The following is a 20,805-nucleotide window of genomic DNA, read 5'->3' on the forward strand; positions in this document are numbered from 1 at the left end:
GCCACGTCGTCATCTAGCATTCTGTCATTCAGGAAGTCTGAGACATCGTCACGGTCTTCAAGATTTTCATCATTCTGGGAGTTGTGGCTCATTGTGTCGTTCTGGTGGTCCTTGCTCAATTTCAAGCTCCATATTTCATGGCTGAAGGCATCATTCTGCATGTGGCTGCCCTGGTCGTGGCTCACGTCATGGCTGCCCTAGTTGTGGCTCACGTCGTGGCTGCCCCAAACTTTTTCCTCTGTGGGCCACATACAGAAAAATATAAAGATGCAAGGCTGAGGCCCACTTAATTTTACATGAACGTACCAATTACCCAAAATATGAAGCTTTTTGTGGTGAAATGGGTTTTGGGATGGCCAGGGGCCCTATATCCCATTTAAATAGATCCACCCCTCCAGTGTGCAGCAGCTGAATCTAATCTTGGACCATTCAAATTGCTCCATTTTAAATTTCTAATATGGCTTTGCCGCCCGCCCCCCCAAATGAATTAATTTTTTTTACAAAAAATTAAAACGTATATGCGCAAGCTGCTTAAAAAAAAAAAAAATGGACGGTGGGCCAAATATGGCCCCCGGGCTGCAGCTTGCACCACAGAATTAAGAAAGCTTAGATTTTTCACGCCATGTAAATTTGAGTAAATAGAGTTGTGATAAAAATTTTTACAGGTATTTTATTTATATAAATTGTAAAACACAAGCCATGGTTAAGTTAAAATGTTGGCGGGGAAATAGAATAGAAAACAACGTTTGCCCAAATGTTCCTCACCTTGTTTACCATGTTGCTGCACAATGGCATCCAAAGACTGGACTGGTCGTGGCTCAGGTTGCGGCTGGGCTGGTCGTGGCTCAGGTTGCGGCTGGGCTGGTCGTGGCTCAGGTTGCGGCTGGGCTGGTCGTGGCTCAGGTTGCGGCTGCCCATGCCACGTTTCTTAACCACATGGCATGGCACAGGGGAGTCCTTTTGTCAGTTCTGGGTCAGACGGGGTGAAAAAGGCGAATGAAGCAGGGGTAGAGGGCCGGAAACGAGAGCGCTGAATAAAGGTCGCGCCGGCTGTTTTAAAGTTGTGCGGTTGGTCCATCAAAGGGGGTGTGCCGTCCCCTCTTTTGGCTCAACCCAAGTTAGAGACTTTTAAACTCCAAATGATTTAAAGAATAATGATTAAGAATTAAATTTGGTCAGGCTGGCAGGTCAAGTTCTTCCAAGCAAAACATGTTATCGTTACACATATCAACTAATAACGTATTATGAGATAATTTCGTTCTTTCTGGAGTAACTAAATAATCTCTTGATTTACCATTATCATTCCTGTTGAAATATACATGACATTCCTTTTTCATACATAAACATGATGTGAAACATTCAGTTGTGCGTAAGTTCACTTGTATGTGATGAATTTCTTATGTGAAATGTGTAAGATTGTTTTGTGGATTGTAGGTGTTTCATGTGAGGGTAGTTCCGATCGTAACCACTTGAAGGCGCTCTGGTCACGTGTAACCTCCAAGAAGGCTGGAATGTACTGACCAGGATTCCAACTGACCTTTTGGCCCATGTTGTTTTATGACTTTTACAAGAGGTTGCAGACTGCCAGTCTGCAATATCAGCAGGGGTGAAGATGAAGCTTTCCGATAAAATACTTTGGTGCCATAAAGTCGTGGTTCTGGCTGGTGAAAAACAAACATTCACATCCTGATGACATGGCCTGTGGTTGACTTCAAAAGAGTGTAATCTCTTTTGGACTGTCTCTGGCTTAGGTAGAAAAGGAAAGAGCGGAGGCATCTCCCCCCACCCTAGGTTGACTAAGCGCATATTTCCAAGAGTGAAATGTTAAGGGAAGGAAGAAAAAAATTTGAGGGTGACTGGTCTATAATTGTTACACATTTATATAATGTTAAGAACTTTTTTCAAGCCATTGGAATAAACATATAGTCACAACTTTGATTCTGCATTTGATAAAATAATGAAATGAAACAAAAGTTGTCTTTTTGTGATTCATGATTGTCATCAAGGCAGCACAGTATGCTAGTGGTTATTATGTCTACCTCGCAGTCAAGATGCTGGGTCAGATAGCAATTCAGGCAACCTCCTGTATGAAGTTCGTTTTTTTCTAACCATGCTTTTATGGTTTCCTTGGTTTTCTCCGGGAGTGGGAAGAAACGCAGTACAAATACTTTTTTCTTTTATTTTTTAAAGTACTGGATCTATACTGAATTATTGTGTTATGATATGAACCGTGTAGCGATTATTTGGGTTGCCGTAATGGCAAACGCAAATTTTAGACGGTACTGAGGGGAGTTGTAATTTCCTCAGCAACCTCTGGGGGCACCACGTTGACTTTGCTTGTTTGCAGGAGAAAAATAAACGATAAAAATCCCATTATCAAGTATTCATAATCTGACGTTGCTACTTTAGTTAATCATTTGGGTTCTTTGCTTTAATAAGAGAATTACTAATCCACTCTGTAAACACAAATTATTCGGCAGAAATTGAATTTCTAGACAACAAATGTATTTAGTAAACACACACATATATCAGTCACAGACTAACGAATCAAAGATAAAAAGAAAACATGCAACCTAACTAATTCAGATGGAAAAAAAGGTAGAGGAAAAAGGTAGATGGGGAATAGAGATGGAAGCGTTTTGACCTGTACTTTTTACTTTTTATATTTGAATCAAAGCTTTGCACCAGTAGTATGTGGTCAGATTGCAATAAAGGCGCAACTTACGGACTGGTTTAGTTGTACAGGAGAGAGAGAGACACTCGGCGAGCGTCGATCCTCAGTTGAAGAAAACTGGAATGCTGCACTGGACTCTCTGGATGATGGTAATGGGCGCACGACTGAGAGGCCGCTGCAGGTCTCCGGTTGTTGGCGAGGTGCACGCACAGCGTGGAGGCCGCGGCAGGTCCTTGGCTGGCACAAGTCCCGGTTGGTGGTGATGTGCTTGCGCGGTTGAGAGGCCTCAGCCAGTTGGTTTGGGCACTGTGGGGCGTCTCAGGCGCACGGCTGAAACAGAAATGGGTCGCTGGCGCGCAGCGGCTCGGTGCCTTACAGCCGTCGTGGGACCGGGTTGGCGGGGCGCTGCAGGGTTCAGAGAGCGGAAGGTCAGTGGGTCGGCTCTCGGCAGGAGCAGACGCGCATTTTGGGACGTGCAGATTGATTGCGAGTCCTTGCTTGATGCGTGCTTTGTGACTCAACTCTGGGGCTCAAAGAAAGAAGCCGCGTGGTCGCTCTCAGCGTGTTCGGCGACCACGTTTCTTAGTGATGGTCAGGAGAAGTTCATAGGGCAGGAAGAGCAAAGAGGGAGAAAAGAGAGAGAAGTTCCTTTGCGCGCTGGCTTTTAAACTGTGTCCCAGGGGGTCGGGCAGTAGTCCCGCCGCTTCCGTGCGCTGAAGCAGACTTGGTCAACTGACACGAAGCTTTTGGGATAGCATTTGATAATTTTTTTATCCGAATTGACAAGCCAGATGCTTCATTTATCATTCTGAGCACATTTCAAACATTACCGCGATAAAGTTATTGAATCCGCTAAGCTTACTGTTGGAAATCATTTCTTTGATTTCTGCGTGTTCAAATAAAATTCAAAGTTGAAGTCTCGTGGAGAAGTTTGCTAGCTTGATTTCAGAGTCTGAAAGACATCTTTAGAACCTGGCTCAAACAGCTCTGGTCCAAGAAAATGTAACCATCTCAAAGTACACGCATACATTTATACAAAAACAGTTCCCTCCCCCTTCATTGACAAAGAAGTACCTTTTGTCCCTACAGACATAGAGCAACCCATGTGACACTTTCTGCCAGCCCCCATAAAACCCCACACAGAGTACAGCCTTTGAGGAAGAGATTGTGCCCCCCCTTTCATCTTGTCCTGTCAGCAGAGTGAAATACAATTAGGTTATCTTCCATTCAGTTCTTTTAGTCCACAACAGATGTGGGTAAACAATTGGCTCCCGGAGCCTCCTGGCACCAGGGATTCACGCAGACGGCCATTTGGTCAGACACCTCTCATTTTTATCTTACTTCAATTCCTGGGCTCCAGGGATATTTATGAACGCCCTTTGATCTGCAGTTCCCAACACCCCTGATTTGAATGGACACAGAAACCTTACTTCCTCAAGGAAAATAACAAAAACTATAGATTAACTAACATATGGGGAACAGTTGTAACATATCTAACTAAAATCAAAAACACTTTGAAAAATATAAATTGAAACAGAAAAACAATGTTAATAATCTAACATTACTAATTAGCTAAACTTAGGTGGCTACAGAAGTTACACCATCATTCATTTGAGATAGACATACAGGTTGTGTACAAAGATAAACAACAGAAGTCACTTGATGTCAGTCAAGTGCATAGAGACCGTTTATGGCCAGAATTATGTAGATTTCAGATTAATTAGGAGCGGCAGGATTCTTGAGGATAACCGCTGGAGGGCACTGTTGTGCCATTGAACTTCCAAGGGGCGTTGTTTCCAAGAACACATGGCTGATTCCTGTGGATAGACCAGACCATAAAAGATGGTCTGGGGGCTGATAAGCAGTCTTATCGCTAGTTTGCTTTCTAAACCGGCTTTCTGGTTTGTAAGCGCTGAGGTATGTGTTTCCTGTGTGTTGTAAAAACAAAATCCAGGCCCCTGCTGGAGGGAAATTCAAAAGAATGTGATATATTTTTGAACTGTCTCTGGTTAGTTTGAGGACACACATTCCCCAGGGGGAAATGTTTCAAAAGGCCAATAAAAGGAAAAAAATTAGGGTGACGGGCAATATTCGTTACAACCGTTTATTCATCATATGCTATGATGTAATATATTTTGTAAATACTTTAGGTAACTATCACATATTCTATTTTACAGTATTTATTTCAAGGCTTTTAATTTTCTTGTTTGCCTTTAATCTCTTCAGGCAGGTCATCTGTGCAAAAGAGAAACTGTTATCAAGGATTAAAAAAAACAAAACAATATATGCGTTTTGAATAATTTTTTACTTTTGCTCCTTACATTTGAAAACGTCATATTCCTTACTCTGTCAAAATATTCCTGACAGCATGAAAGAGAAAGTTCTAAAGTAGGTTTTGCTTTGCCATCTTGGGGTTAAAAACACTAAACAATGACAAATTTCATGCAGAGTCAAAAGTCATAGAGCCTCCGCTTAGTCCTCGGCACCTCCAGTCATGTCTGGTCCACCGACCAGAGTTATTGAGCAGGTACAGTGAAGCAAGACCAGTTAAAGATTTTAAAACTAAAAGAATCTTGACATGGAGTGAAGAGAGGCTATTCTTGGAGTTATAGGGTCCTTTTACATGCACCAGTGAGCAGTAGCATTTTTCCAAACTAGTTAAGCTTAAGTGTGGACTGGCTGGCCAAAATATAATGCATTACATTAATCAAGCCAAGATGCAATGCATTTGTAAGAAGTGGAGACCATGCAATCATGCCAAGTGATTAGAGCACCAAAAAAACAACAACCTTAAAGCCTAGTATTTTAGGGGCAGCACTTTAGCAGGCTACCACTAAAGTCACACACAAAAAGTTTCTACAGAAACAACCTGTATATTATGTGTGACTTATGTCCACCACTCCCTAAGAAAGTAACAAGGTTATAAAAAAAAAATAAAAATTTTTTTTCAATTGTCAGATAAATTAATCAAATGCAAGGTTGAACACAACCATGCCTTTATTAAAGCTGCAGCCATCAAGACAAGAGCACATGTCAAATATTCACTGTCACAACATCTGCCACGTCGTCCACCATTCTATCATTCAGGAAGTCTGAGACATCGTCACTCTCATCAATCTGGGGAATGTGGCTGAAGGAATCATTCTGCATGTGGCTGCCCTGGTCGTGGCTCACGTTGTGGCTGCCCTGGTCGTGGCTCACGTTGTGGCTGCCCTGGTCGTGGCTCACGTTGTGGCTGCCCTGGTCGTGGCTCACGTTGTGGCTGCCCTGGTCGTGGCTCACGTTGTGGCTGCCCTGGTCGTGGCTCACGTTGTGGCTGCCCTGGTCGTGGCTCACGTTGTGGCTGCCCTGGTCGTGGCTCACGTTGTGGCTGCCCTGGTCGTGGCTCACGTTGTGGCTGCCCTGGTCGTGGCTCACGTTGTGGCTGCCCTGGTCGTGGCTCACGTTGTGGCTGCCCTGGTCGTGGCTCACGTTGTGGCTGCCCTGGTCGTGGCTCACGTTGTGGCTGCCCTGGTCGTGGCTCACGTTGTGGCTGCCCTGGTCGTGGCTCACGTTGTGGCTGCCCTGGTCGTGGCTCACGTTGTGGCTGCCCTGGTCGTGGCTCACGTTGTGGCTGCCCTGGTCGTGGCTCACGTTGTGGCTGCCCTGGTCGTGGCTCACGTTGTGGCTGCCCTGGTCGTGGCTCACGTTGTGGCTGCCCTGGTCGTGGCTCACGTTGTGGCTGCCCTGGTCGTGGCTCACGTTGTGGCTGCCCTGGTCGTGGCTCACGTTGTGGCTGCCCTGGTCGTGGCTCACGTTGTGGCTGCCCTGGTCGTGGCTCACGTTGTGGCTGCCCTGGTCGTGGCTCACGTTGTGGCTGCCCTGGTCGTGGCTCACGTTGTGGCTGCCCTGGTCGTGGCTCACGTTGTGGCTGCCCTGGTCGTGGCTCACGTTGTGGCTGCCCTGGTCGTGGCTCACGTTGTGGCTGCCCTGGTCGTGGCTCACGTTGTGGCTGCCCTGGTCGTGGCTCACGTTGTGGCTGCCCTGGTCGTGGCTCACGTTGTGGCTGCCCTGGTCGTGGCTCACGTTGTGGCTGCCCTGGTCGTGGCTCACGTTGTGGCTGCCCTGGTCGTGGCTCACGTTGTGGCTGCCCTGGTCCCCGAGTTCAACTTTTGCTGCACATTGTACAAAAAGGAAACAAAAAAAAGGCATTCATTAAAAAGTAGCATAACTGTAAAATAAGTGTGTTAGAGGGTACTCAGGTTGAGTCCTCCTACCATGATTTTTGAAATACTTACTTTTGAGCCATTGCAAACTCGCAGTACTTAGTTTAAAACTACTTTGCCACAAGTTCATACAGAAAAGTTATGCAGTAAATGTGAGTGAATTGATACAAATTGACCAAAAATAAATAAAGTTTGCACCTCGTTCAGCATGTTGCTTCAAAATGGCATCCAAAGACTCAAAAAGTTCCCAAAACTTGGGTGAAACATCATGAAGCATATCTGTAGCAAATACAACAAGTCTCAATATACATTTAATCAGCACTTGCGCCCTTTGCACTTTTTTATTTTTTGGCAAAGTATTACATTCACCTTGTGCAGCACCACGTGGAACGCAAAGACCTGCAAACAAACACGATTTAAGCATCTGGAGACACAAAAACTCAGATTTATTAAAACAGATGCATATTTACTATATATATATATATATATATATATATAGTACCTCTGCCCATGAAGACAGCCTGCACCACAACCAAGAGCCAAAGAGCCGCCATCTTCTCAGTAACAGGTGTAAAGAACAACATACAACATGAGCTTTTATAACAGGTGACAAGCGACCGCAGCTGCTGATAATTGACTTTAATTAGCACCAGCTGTGCTAGTTACTACATGGGTGAAAAAAAATGTCAACCTCAATTGATGTGGATTTAAACATATGTTGAACTAATTTTGGGTAAATAATGTTTAGTCTTTTATTTAAGCCCTTGAAATAAACATATGGTCACACCTTGTAATCCGCATTTGATAAAAGAATGTAAGGAAATGGGGAACATTTTTGTGATTCATGGTTGTCAATAAAGTACAGTTAAATCAGTACTTGTTTCTTTTACCAGTCTAGCACAAATACTTGTACAGAATGTGAGTACTTTTGCTACTTGTGGTTTTCTTGGGCTTCCTCTCACATTCCAACAACATGCATGTACCGGGTATCTTGCTCAAGGATACTTCGACACAGTCAGAATGTCATGGCATAGAACACACAACCTCCTGGTTGGGAGATTACTACTCTACCACTGATCCACACCGCCCCATGCAATTAACTCTAAAAAAACAAGTCTATGCCGTGTAAGTAATTTTCATGAATTGTATGCTGATCGCTTTTAAATGTGTATATGCATATTCTGACTTGACTAAAATTTTGATTAAACATACTTTACATCTTTTACATGGATGCTTTTCAAACTCATTATTTTTAATTTGGGTAAAGAGAGCTGCAATACAAGACTTATGTGCTGATTGAAAATTATTATTTTCATATATATATATATATATATATATATATATATATATATATATATATATATATATTGTTAGATTATTAACATTGTTGTTTTTCTATTTCAATTTATATTGTAACCGTTTTTGATATTAGTTAGAGCTGTGTAATAATAAGAAAACAGTTAATTCATTTATTAGTCAATCTATAGTCCTTTGTTCTCTTCCCTGGGAAAGAAATGTCTAGTAAGGTTTCTGAGTTATCTAAATGAGGGGATGTTTGAAAGTGCAAGCAGAGGTCTGTCCATAAATTTCCTGGTGCAAGGAGGTGCCGGGGACCAATTGTTTACCCACATCTGGAGTGGACTGAGATAGGAACAGAGTAGGATTCTAAGTTGTGTATTTCCCTCTGCTGACAGGATAAGATGACAGGGGGGGAGTATTATTTCTAAACACTGTTTTTGTATAAGTGTGCAAGAGCAGGGAGCAAGAGGCACACTTTGCGGTCACTGCTGATTGAGCAAGGATCCAAATAGGCTTCGGAAATTTCTGAATAATAAAAGCTGGCCAGAAACTTCTTCACGAGATCTCAACTTTGAGTTTTATTTGAACACGCAGGAAATCAAAGGAATGATTTCTAACAATATATATATATATATATATATATATATATATATATATATATATATATATATATATATATATATATATAATCTGTGTGTGATTTTCTTTTTATTCATGTCAAATTAAAATGCTTAGAATGCATTTTAAAAGTCTATTTTCAATTGCTTTAATACAACTCAGTTTTTTCACAGGCTGTCAAGCTTTGTCAAGTTGACCTTTTTTTTTTTCTTCTTTTTTCTTCTTTTTTTTTTTCAGATGGTTGCTGACTTGAACTTGGCTCCCGCTGGTGGGAGGTAATCATCTTAACCATTTGCCCACAAAGAAGCTCAGCATTGACCATTCAGACAGACCTGGACATTTAAAAAAAAGAAAAAAGAAAAAAAGAAAGCTACATTGCAGTGGTACAGCTGTTGCTAATTACAGCCAATTAGCTGCAGTTGTTACCTGCTTTAAAAGCTAATCTAATCCATCCTTCTCGCAACTGTCATGGAAGCGATGGCTACTGTTTGGCTCTTGGTTGTTCTGGTGAATGCACTCTTGATGGGTGGAGGTAATGTGGATTATTATTATTATTATTATTATTATTATTATTATTATTATTATTAAATTTGCGTTAGAAATTGAATGTTTTTTCACCAAAAGCTCAAGTGAGTCCTTTGTTTTTCAGTTGGTGCAACACAAGCTGGATCCAATGTGCTTAAAACAGGTGTGCCAGTTGAGAACATGATCTTTGAGTGAGATTTTCTGTAATCATTTATTTTCCCATTTCCTATAGATGTCTCTGCCAATGATGTTTCACTCAAAAAGACTTTTGAACTTCTCCAGTCTTTGGATGCAATGTTAAAGCAACAAACTAAAGGTAAGAACATTAGAGTGACTCTTTTCTGATTAAGATTGAGCCAAGGCATGTTTTATTATGCGTGTGTGTTATTGATCTCAACTAATCAAATTGCTTTACATGATGGGAAATCTGTCCTGTTTAGTGTTAACATGAAACTTTTTGGGTGTTTCAACAGGTGGGTAAAGTAGCCTAAATCCTTCACTTGAGCACTGGTTACTTTAGAACATGACTAAAAAATAATGTGACTTGGTTCTCAAAAATGTTATTCTGTAAAAACTACCAAAGTGGTAAGATACTGCTTATTTTATATTCAAATAGCATAACAGTATGACTAGACCGTCAATCAAATATTTCATAGTAACACAAGACAAAATTGTCTACAGCAGGGATGGTGAGATCCAGTCCTCAAGGGCCAGAGTCCTGCAGGTTTTGGATATTTCCCTTCTTTGACACAGCTGATTCATAATCAGCCTAATGAGTCTTTTAATTGGAATCAGCTGCAGTTTGACATCCCTGCTCTGCAGTTAACGCTGTAATATTGACTTTGTTAGGCAGACAGATGAGCCATGACAACTCCCCCCAGTCCCCTTGCTGGCTAACATGGTCTCTGAACCAAAACAAATTCTCACTAGATAAAGACTGAATGCTCAAAGTAACTGAGGAAGTCTTATTTCTTAAAGATAAAGCATGTTTTATTTAAACTTAACTATTGTTGCATTCTCTGTATTTTCTTAATGTGCAACTAATGTAGACTTTGATTTAGGGTGGGATGAAGTCAAACGTTCAACCCAAAAAGTGGACACTGATGACAAAAAGGACTCCTTCAGCCATGACCATGAAAACCACAACATGACGGAGGACCACCAGAGCAAAGCTCAGAGCCACAACCTGACAAAGGAGCGCCAGAGCCACATGACCGAGGAGGCCCAAAGCAATGCTCAGATCCACAACATGACAAAGGAGCGCCAGAGCGACAGCCAGAGCCACAACATGACCGAGGACGGCCGGGGCAAAGGCCAGAGCCACAACATGACCGAGGACGGCCGGGGCAAAGGCCAGAGCCACAACATGACCGAGGACGGCCGGGGCAAAGGCCAGAGCCACAACATGACCGAGGACGGCCGGGGCAAAGGCCAGAGCCACAACATGACCGAGGACGGCCGGGGCAAAGGCCAGAGCCACAACATGACCGAGGACGGCCGGGGCAAAGGCCAGAGCCACAACATGACCGAGGACGGCCGGGGCAAAGGCCAGAGCCACAACATGACCGAGGACGGCCGGGGCAAAGGCCAGAGCCACAACATGACCGAGGACGGCCGGGGCAAAGGCCAGAGCTTTGATTCATGGTTCACGGAGCACAGCGTCAGTTATCAGCAAAGCAACAAACACCAGAGTGATGAGGGTCTCAAACTGAGTGACATAATGGAGGATGACTCTGCAGATGTTGTGTTGGTAGTTAATGTTTGAAGTGTCTATATCAACTGAATAAAATGGCTCAAATTTTATCTTCTGAGTAACTTTTTATTTAATAAAACTCACTTGTCAAAATTGTAGTAGGAAACTTTCCATATCTCTGGACAGAAGATTTGTTGACCTTGTAGAGCAGACTTCCCAAATCCTGTTCAAGAGGTGGAGTCCTCCAGGTTTGAGATGTTTGTCATCACTCCTGATTCTAAAGATCAGGATTATAAGGTTTCTGCACACCTTGTTGATTGTATGAGTCAGGTGTGTAGGAGGACAGAAACCTCTAAAACCTGCATGATTCTCCAGCTTTGGGGAATCATTGTCACATGAACATTGTTTTACACTGAGGACACCCCTGTTTTAGCTTGGGTCTTATGCAGCTTCTACACTTTAATGTTATGAATATGACATTGGTGCGGGGATGAGTGTCTGACAGGTTGAAAATTGACAAATTGATGGCTATAGATACTTGTGATGTACTTGAACACACCAAATTAGATCTTTATCCCAAAAAGTCGATACTGTGCAGGACATTTTAAATGCATTCATGGATAACATGTGTATCGCTTTTAAATGTGTACATGGATATTCTGACTTGACTAAACATGATTAAACATACTATAGTCCTTTACATGGATGTTTTTCAAGCTCATTTGTCATTAAGGTAATGACAGGTGCAATGCAAGACTCGCATGCTGATTTGAAAAAACAAAAAATCATGGACTAATATAGACTGAATTGTCTTTTTTCCCCATTAGAATAAAATAATGCTTTGTGATGTTTTGGTGTTAAAATATGCACATCTAATACTTGTATAGTCATGGTATACTTTGGTTTGGTTTCAACTTAAGTCAATTTTTTTTAATTCATCATTGTCAAATTATAGTGCTTATGCTCTATTTAAAATATTTTTTTTCAATTGCATCAATGCAACAGTTCAGCTCTTAAGCATAGTCAAGTTGACCTTTTTTTTTTGTTGTCCTTTTTGGTTGGTGATTTGAACTTGGGTCCACGTGGTGGGAGGCGATCATCTTAATCGCTTGCCCGCAGCTGCACACAAAAAAGTTCCGCATTGAAATCCATACAGACAGACCTGGGATTTTTTTTTGTTTTTGTTAACGCTGCAGTGCAGTGGTACAGCTGTTGCTAATTACAGCCAATTGGTTGTCAATAACTAATAGTGACCTGATTTACAACGTAAGGCTATGCTGTTTTTTGTAGCTTCTGCCATCTAGTGAAAATGTATTGTCTTGCATATTGCTGGCATGGATTTAGCGAAGATGGTACAGTAGATAGAGTTCCCTGTGTGTGTGTGAGATATGACAACAGAGGGCCAGAGCAAATCCCAGAGCCACAACATGACGAGGAACGCCAGGGCTACAAGATGACCGAGGAGGGCCAGAGCAAACTTCCCATATCTCTGATGGGTTTAAGATTGATTAACCTTATAGAGCAGCTTTCCCCTATCCTGTTCAAGAACTTCAGTCCTCCAGGTTTGAGATGTTTCCATCTTCACTCCTGATTCTAAAGATCAGGATTGTGATAAGATTTCTGCACACCTTGCTGATTGTCTGAGTCAGATGTGTTGGAGGACAGAAACCTCTAAAACCTGCATTACCATCCCAATTTGAGGACCAGGAATGGGGAATCATTGTCACACAATTAATCAAATTTTATATCTGTTTTAACTGTACAATATTGTTTTTTCCAAGTTATCATACTCTTAACCAAAGTGGGGGAAAAAAATGTTAATAGAAATAGTGCAAATTTTTGTCAATACTCTATAGCCGTCAATGGCAGTGAAAGTTAAGCTGCACAGGTGAGGATACATATTCGCCCAATGAAACATGGTTGACTAGTTAGTTGCAAAGCATTTTACAAAAAACATTTTGAGCATACAGCAAGTTATCTGTAGCAGAGTGCGGAAAAAGTAACAGTCTTCTGGAATTGTGTAACCACTGAAATTAATTATAAATGTTTGATTTATATTACTAATTAGAAGTGGACAAAATTGCTTTAATTTACTCAGTATGTCTGTGGGGGAATTTAAGGTGAAGAGGGGGTTTTCTCTTCACAGTACTGAGAGCAGAGTGAATGTGTTAATTAGATTTCTTTGTTTAAACTAGGCATCAGCAGGTCTGCTTTGAAAAACGAACTCAAATTCTTATATTTGCAAAACATCATTGTGGTCAGGGGGAAGGGACATCTAGGTCTGCTCTGAAAACATTGTAGGAGGGGGAAGTTTGGTGAGTGTATTGATGTATCTGTCTGGGAAGGAGAAGAACGGCTGAGGATTGGACGAAGAAGACTGGGAGGGGTTTGAAGAATTACGAAATGATATTGGTGACTTGCTCAGAGGAGGAAGGGCACACATGTGGGGGGAAATGGCAGCATTTTGGCTGCAACTCCATAAGCTTATGTGAAATAAATCCTGATTTCACCGATCTCATTGTCTGAGTTTGATAATCAACATTGTGAACACGGAAAAACATAAAATTGTTTTTCTACCACCACCAAGGGTGCAAAGTGGTAAAGTCAGAAGCACAGATATAGTAGTGTCACTTGTTTTGGCCGACTGAATTAAAAAGATACACCTACTTAAGAACCTGGGGAGACAGTTTTGAAAGAAGTATACACAAACGGATTATTTCCATGTATTTAATCATTCTATAGCCATCACGCCAAGCACATTCAAACATTGACAGTATACACTTCTGCAGAGTCATCCATGAAGTCATTCAGAAAGTTGCTGCTCAGGTTGTGGTTCATAGGATTCTGTTGGCTGACGACAACCTGTTGGCCGTTGCTCATGTTGTAGCTCTCCTGGTGGCTTAAGGCATTCTGTTGGCCATTGCTCATGTAGCGCTGTTGGGTGAATAAATTGTTCAGTTGGCCGCTGCTCTGCTGGCTGTTGCTCACATTGTGGCTTGCGTAGTCATCAAAATCCACTTGAGCTGCTGGGTTGTTGCTCATGTTGTAGCTTTGCTGTTGCCCATTGGTCAACTGTTGGCTGAGGGCATTGCTCATGTTGTAGCTTTGCTGTTGCCCATTGGTCAACTGTTGGCTGAGGGCATTGCTCATGTTGTAGCTCTCCTGTTGCCCATTGGTCAACTGTTGGCTGAGGTCATTGCTCATGTTGTAGCTCTGCTGGTTGCTGAAGAAATTGTTCGGTTGGCTGGAGATGACATTCTGCTGCTGGATGTTGCTCACGTTGTGGCTTGCTTGGTCATCAAGTTCCACTTTAGCTGCTGGTTTTGCTTCACACAAGAACTCCACATTAGTTGCCATTCCAATTAACATACTATAGCAGTGATTTCAAAACTATGCCAGAAAATGGCACATTGGTGGATAGGTTCTATTGTTGAGTAGAAACACCTGTGGCGAAAGCCAAACTGACAGGGTTTAACTTAATGGACCCCAGCTCTCACCTTATTTTGTAAGAACCATGCAAAATTCAAGTTTCTAATTATTCACGTGAAAACAAAACTTGAAAAGGGTTGCTACCCTGAATATTCTCACCTTTATGTTGTCTCAGCATTGAATCAAAAGAATGGAGAAGTTTAAAAGCCTTCTTGAGAGAATCATCGTGAGAGACATCTATAGCAAATAAATAAAGTTTTACAACTCACAAGCAGAGACTTAAATTTATCAATGCTCGGACCTACCATACCTTTTTTAAGCCCAGCATTGGACTCTTGTTTAGCATCAACAGGAACACAAAGGCCTGCAGGCACAAAGAAATTGCCGCATTTGAAAAGACAAACATTTTGGTTTCAACACAATTTTGGGCTTCTCTCACCCAGGCAAAAAATATATATACCTACCTATGTCCGCGAAGAGGGCATGCGCCAGAACAATCAAGAGCCAAAGAGCAGCCATTGCTTCCGTAACAGTTGTGATGAGGACTGACAGACAACACAAGTTTTTATAGCAGCAGGTGGCAAGAGGCCACAGCTGCTGCTAATTGGCTCTAATTGCAGTCTTGACCACTCCAACATACCATAAGCCTATTTAAAAAAATAATAATAATAATTAATGAATTAATAATAATAATAATAATATAGATTCAAATCCAAGTTAAGCCCCTTTTTGGTTATTGTTTGCACCTTGGATTCTGCATTTGAAACAAATCAGGAAGAAAACGGAAAATGTATATTTTGTGATCCGTGATTATCATTGAGGTAGCACCATCTAGTGGTTAGCATGTATGCCTCATAGTGAAGTCAGTCACTCAGACCACTTCCAATGTGGAGTTTGCATCTTCTCCTCATGCTTGCATTTAAATGGGCTTTCTGAGAAAGGGAAATCGATTTTTCAGGTGTCTGTGGTGTACTTCAATATCTATTTTTACTTTGTCAAATTAGGGTCAAGAGCACACATAAAACACTGAGAGCTGTAATATTTTGGGGAAAGATGAATTTAGAGCAGCGAAATATTCCTCATCGATTGCCTTGTTTAATTTTTGTAATCAAAGGGCGAATACAACTAAAACCAAAATTGTAAAAATTCAATTAAACTTTTGTACTTAGAACTCAGACTCAAAAACATTGACTTGTTCATTAAAGGGCCTACAGGCCATAGGTGAGACTGTGATCAATGTAATAAATGGTTATTTATGGCTACCCTTTGTTAGAGTAGACAATATTAAGTATTGTACTCTTTGCGTGTTCAATTAACTGAATGGTGAGATTCTGGTGAAGAAGTCCCTTTGCAAAGGTATCATTAAAACAGAAGCTTCTGATGACAACAATTGACGACACTCAAAGCGTGTTCTATCAGATTGTGTGTCTCTCTACTCCGGCACATCATTATTTATTGAAAAGTGGGTGAATACGAAAAGTCTCCTCCCATCAGCCCACAGTACATTTGTTTACAACTCAGTGAATACAAGAAAATCCCCCCTTCTGTTCCCATGGGTATAAATCAGATTAGAGAAAAACAATAATCAGCCTGTGCCTCCCCTCTTCCGACAGAGACCGGTACCAGACTCCCTTCAAGATAGCAGTGGAAGAACTTGTTGCCCTTCTTCTGAGAGTGAGACAGATACAATTCTATTCATTGAGCCATACTGCTATAACTAAATCCAAAACGGCTAAAATATAAATTGAAACTGAAAAACAATGTTAATAACTCATCACCTTCAATTAACTGGCAAGTGGTTGCCAGCCAATTACACATAGAAGAACGATAATTCAGAGTGTTCAATTAACCTAGCATGTTTTTTGTTTTGTTTTTTTATGTGTGAGGAAACCGGAGGCAGAGATGCAAACTCCACACAGGAAGGTTGGGGCCTGGAATTGAACCTGCGACATCTGAAATGTAAGTCAGATTCCCACCATAACACCACATTTGATTGTAATATGGATAAAATGCAATAATCGACAAATGATTGCACCTGATGTAGTCTCAGAACAGTTTTCTGAATTTGTCAAAATTGACCTTTGGATGATTGATTGATTGAAAATATAAACATTAGACATGAACTTGTCGGTATTAGCATGTGGCATTTCCTTCCAGTAGATTAGTGTAGTTGTAGCTTTTGTCATTTAACCACTCTAAAACCCAAACTTAATTCAAAGAAACAAAATGATAGGAAAATTAAGCTTCTTCAAGCACTTGATATTTTTACTCATCCAGATGGTGCTCTTGCTTTAAAGACTAGTGTAACAGAAAGTGATTAAATTTCCTCTTTAAATCAAGAGTGCCATCTAGAAGAGTCAAAAAATATCACAAGTGCTTCATGAAGCATCATTTGTCTTTCTCTAGCAGGCCAATTACCTCATTCAAACCCCAAAACTTTTTTTTTTTGTGCTAGATCTTACAAAAAGCTTTAATACCACTTCTGACCTGAAGAGGTTGCTTAAGCAATGGTAATTACAGAAAACGGCCAGCAGGTGGCAGCAGAGTAAAAGATCAGCCAGGGCCATGTTGCAACAAGAGCTTGCCATTATTCAACAGGTTTGTGAATAATAAAACTTAGCTATATTACAATGCTGCAAGTAACTAATCTTTTTTTGGTAGATTCCATGTTTAATAACACTATTTTCTGTGGACCTTGCAAACGCCAGTGTAACAGCCAGGAGCGAAGGGGGTTGCTTAAGTGAAAATGGCTGGGAGTGAATGAGTTACAGATTTGAGCTATAAGGATTCATTTGTGTACTGATGCACCTTTTAGATTTTTTTCCCCACATCAAAGACTTTTCAGTGAAAAAAAACACTAGTACTCAAGACTTAGTTTCCAGGGATTGTCCCCACCAAGTATTCATTTCAATGCACCTTTTTAAAAGTCAGTGTAAAAATAAAATAAAATAAAAATAAAAAGTTATTGAATTTCACTTATTTATTTTCCAGGCAGAGATTAGACATCACAACATCTATAGCAAACGGCACAAATCAAACATTGACAACGAAGTCGGCCTCTGGCGAGCCAACATCATCCATTTTGTCATTCTGGTAGCTGCTCATGTTGCCGCTCGGTGGTAGAATCTCATTCTGTTGGCTGTTCATGTTGTAGTTTTGTTGGTCGATGACATTCTGTTGGACGTTGCTCATGTTGTAGCTGTGCTCTTGCTGGCTGAAGGAATTGTTCAGTTGGCCGTTGATCTGCTCTTGGTGGCTGGAAGTGACATTCTGCTGCTGTGTGTTGCTCACATTGTGGCTTGCTTGGTCATCAAGTCCCACTTTGGCTACTGGTTTTGCGTCACAAAATAATTCACATTAGTTATCATTCAAATTACACAATAGTCTGTGGCTATAGCAAAACTGACAGGGTTTATAACTTTCTGGACCTGGATTTCCCCCATCTGTATTCAAATAGACATTTAAAAAGATTGTGACAACATTTGCCTTCAATTTGTTGTTTTGTAAAAGACCCTGCAAAATTCAAGTTTCTACTTATTCATGAAAAAGCAGCATAGAACTTTAAGGGCAGTGACCCTGAACTGCCACTTTTTTTTTTTCTTCAGTAAATTTCAAACAGGAATACAAAGACCGGACAAGTTAAAAAGCCTTCTTTAGTGAACCATTATTAGGAGAAATCTGTAGCAAATAAGGAAATCAAAACAAATTCATCAATACCTTTTTGACCTGCCATATCTTTTTTTAGTCCAGCATTGGATTCATCTTGTTTAGCTCCAGCAGGAACACACAGGCCTGTAGGCACACAGACAAAAGTCAGCTTTTGAAGACACAAACATTTTGGCTTCAAAAAAAGTTGATGCTTACCTCTGCCCAGCAAGACAGCATGCACCAGACCAACCACAATCCAAAGAGGAGCCATTGCTTCAGTAACAGTTGTCAAGTGGACAGACACAACGAGTTTTTATAGCAGGTGGCAAGGGACCACAGCAGCTGCTAATAGGCTCTTATTCTACTAATTAACACCTGCTTTGCAACTATACCATATATACTAGCATATGAAAACAATGTCACTCTATGGATTCAAGTGCAAGTTAAGCACCTTTTGGTGATTTATGCACCTTGGATTCTGTATTTGACACAAATTGGGAAGAAAACTGAAAATTACATATTTTTTGTGATTCATGTTTATCATTGCGGCAGCACCACCTAGAGGTTAGAAGATTTTTCATGTCTTTCTTTTACTTGAGTATTTATTTTTACTTTTTACTTTGTCAAAATAGGGTAATTATTTTTCCAACCACAACAGTTGAGAACATGATGCAAGAAAATTGTCTTGATTGGGAACTTGGGGGTCGAAATAACCCCCCACCCCACCCACCCAAAAAACCTGAAAGTACATTTTAGTCTATATACGTTTTTACTATTTTAAGTATAAACATTGAATTAGTCCTTCTATGAGTCTTTTTGATTGTTTGTTTTTTACAAAAGTATCCATAATTCTGCTTAACTCTTTGACTGCCAAGCATTTTCAGAAAAGAGGATATGTGGGTGCCAGCATTTTGACTGATCTTTCAAGGTCCACAAAAATGTTTGTGTTTGGACTATGGAAACACAGATACTACCAAATGAAAGATTGAACTCTCATCTTTCATCAGAAAAAGAAAGTTTGTTTCTACCTTATTCCGTTTTTCAGTAATCAACAATAGAAAATAGGTTAGTTTCATTCAAATGCTCTGTTTTGGACCAAAATACGGAGAAATCAAGCTTTTTGTGAAACGATATTATTTCATGCACTCTAGTGAATTTGACACCTTTTTTTCCATGAATGATGCCACAAACACCTAAACAGTGCTTTACTTCTGTAAAACACTACCATCAACAATGAAAAAGTGTTTTTTGATAGCAAAATACGTTTATTTACAATCAACAGTGTAACAAATTGACAAATCAATTTGGCAAACTATTTACAAATGTGTGCAACTGTGGTACTATTTACAATTGTGTGGATGTTTCAACTACACAGTTTTTCTTTTTGTGAGGTATATTGTGTAAAACTCCCCTGCGTGCAAGGGGACGCAGCAGGATTTGCACCACAGATTAGTTTCACTGCGATTGTCCCTTCACGTGCACTTTCTTGCCGGCCTTTTTTTCCGGGGAGTAGCAGGTATATACTGCAGTGTGTGTTTGGCCATGTTGTCATCAAGTCTACTCTCAGGATCATGATACTGGTGTTACGTCTGGCTTCCTCATGTCCTTCAGTTCCTATACCGGGTGGTAAGAGATGTTCTGATCCATCTTATCCACTCCACTCATGGTGGCATCGTAGTCCAGAACCATTGTCTTCTCCGTGATCAGACTGTACCCACTCCTCCGATGAATATGCATTGGACTCGGGGTACTCTTCATCGTACGATTGAACGTCCGCCTGTGCAGAAGTGCTCGTTTTCCGCCGTTAGCATCGCTAGCCGGTGAGGCTTTACGACGCGATCGAAGCCGCCGCGTCAATGCTTCCAACTTCGGCGTCAAACTCGGAGTCACCATCATCATCATTAATGTGCTCTTTAGCATTGGTCGATGCTTTTCGTCTTTGAAAAAAATGCTCAAGCGTGAGCTGCTTGCAACCGGTCGCCATTTTCGCTTTCTCAGCCATTCTCCCCTCAACGCTCTAGCTCCGCCTCACGTCTTCTACTAACGCCTATCCGATCTTGTCCAAAGAGAGTCATCGCTGCCATCTAGTGCCCAAAAATAGTCATTATACTAACTCGACCTGCTTGATACTTTCCTACAAGGCTTTCCTTCACCCATTTCAAAAAAACAAACAAAAAAAAAAACATAGTGAACGTCTTTTAACGTCTTTGGCGGTGCTCATTTGGATTTTACTAAACGTTATTAAAAGTTTTTGCCGGTCAAAGAGTTAAATACTGAGCATGTTTTGCTAACTGTTGTTTACTCCGAATACATAGACTTCCTCCCACATTTCAAAAACATAAATAGTAAATTATTAAATTCATTAAACGGCCTACTACATTGGTCTTGGCGGTGAGAATGTGAGTGGAATGTTTATACACGCTATCTCTACCCTGCAATGGGCCAAAGTTATCTTAGATCAGCGCTAGTTCAGCCACAAATCTAGTGAGGGCAAGCACAACAGAAAAGAGATGGATTGTCAATTTTACACCCAAAATTTTATTGTAAGATTTATATAGATAAAAATACAGCAATCAGCAGATGAATATGCCCAATTTTGTCCATCAGGACACAATATTGTGACTTTGACCATTTTAATTGGAAAAATATATTTGTAGAAGTTTCAATAGTAAATCTCCATTTGTAGAATTCGATTTGTTAGAATAGATGGATGG

At 40.9% G+C, this 20,805-nt stretch overlaps 2 protein-coding genes across 2 annotated transcripts; both read right to left on the reverse strand.

Annotated features, from left to right (window-relative positions):
- Positions 1–208: 208 nt before the first annotated feature.
- On the reverse strand, positions 209–7,433 carry LOC147157099 (uncharacterized). The gene is made up of 6 exons (XM_086065189.1): positions 7,382–7,433; positions 7,249–7,278; positions 6,794–6,828; positions 5,903–6,535; positions 766–927; positions 209–238 (listed from the first exon to the last, which is right to left on the reverse strand). Exons 1-6 carry the CDS (start codon positions 7,431–7,433, stop codon positions 209–211), a joined length of 942 nt encoding a protein of 313 aa, XP_085921315.1.
- A 6,341-nt stretch (positions 7,434–13,774) lies between these two features.
- LOC147157100 (uncharacterized) lies at positions 13,775–14,962 on the reverse strand. Its single transcript, XM_086065190.1, has 4 exons — positions 14,908–14,962; positions 14,754–14,807; positions 14,603–14,680; positions 13,775–14,340 (listed from the first exon to the last, which is right to left on the reverse strand). Exons 1-4 carry the CDS (start codon positions 14,960–14,962, stop codon positions 13,775–13,777), a joined length of 753 nt encoding a protein of 250 aa, XP_085921316.1.
- Between the last annotated feature and the right edge of the window lie 5,843 nt (positions 14,963–20,805).

This window comes from Leptonotus elevatus, chromosome 20 (assembly GCF_054856555.1).
Source record: "Leptonotus elevatus isolate MCC_2025b chromosome 20, RoL_Lele_1.0, whole genome shotgun sequence".
Taxonomy (NCBI): Eukaryota; Metazoa; Chordata; class Actinopteri; order Syngnathiformes; family Syngnathidae; genus Leptonotus; species Leptonotus elevatus.

What these genes read in the sequence shown, in the direction of transcription:
- LOC147157099 (XM_086065189.1), bottom strand. Translation starts at nt 7,433, where the DNA reads ATGGCGGCTCTTTGGCTCTTGGTTGTGGTGCAGGCTGTCTTCATGGGC. An exon ending in ACGACCAGGGCAGCCACAAC is followed by an intron (nt 928 to 5,902) that starts GTGAGCCACGAC and finishes CATGTGGTTAAG; the next exon opens with AAACGTGGCATGGGCAGCCG. An exon ending in GCAGCAACATGGTAAACAAG is followed by an intron (nt 239 to 765) that starts GTGAGGAACATT and finishes TGTGGCCCACAG; the next exon opens with AGGAAAAAGTTTGGGGCAGC.
- LOC147157100 (XM_086065190.1), bottom strand. Translation starts at nt 14,962, where the DNA reads ATGGCTGCTCTTTGGCTCTTGATTGTTCTGGCGCATGCCCTCTTCGCG. An exon ending in TGCCCTCTTCGCGGACATAG is followed by an intron (nt 14,808 to 14,907) that starts GTAGGTATATAT and finishes TTGTGCCTGCAG; the next exon opens with GCCTTTGTGTTCCTGTTGAT. An exon ending in CAATGCTGGGCTTAAAAAAG is followed by an intron (nt 14,681 to 14,753) that starts GTATGGTAGGTC and finishes TATTTGCTATAG; the next exon opens with ATGTCTCTCACGATGATTCT.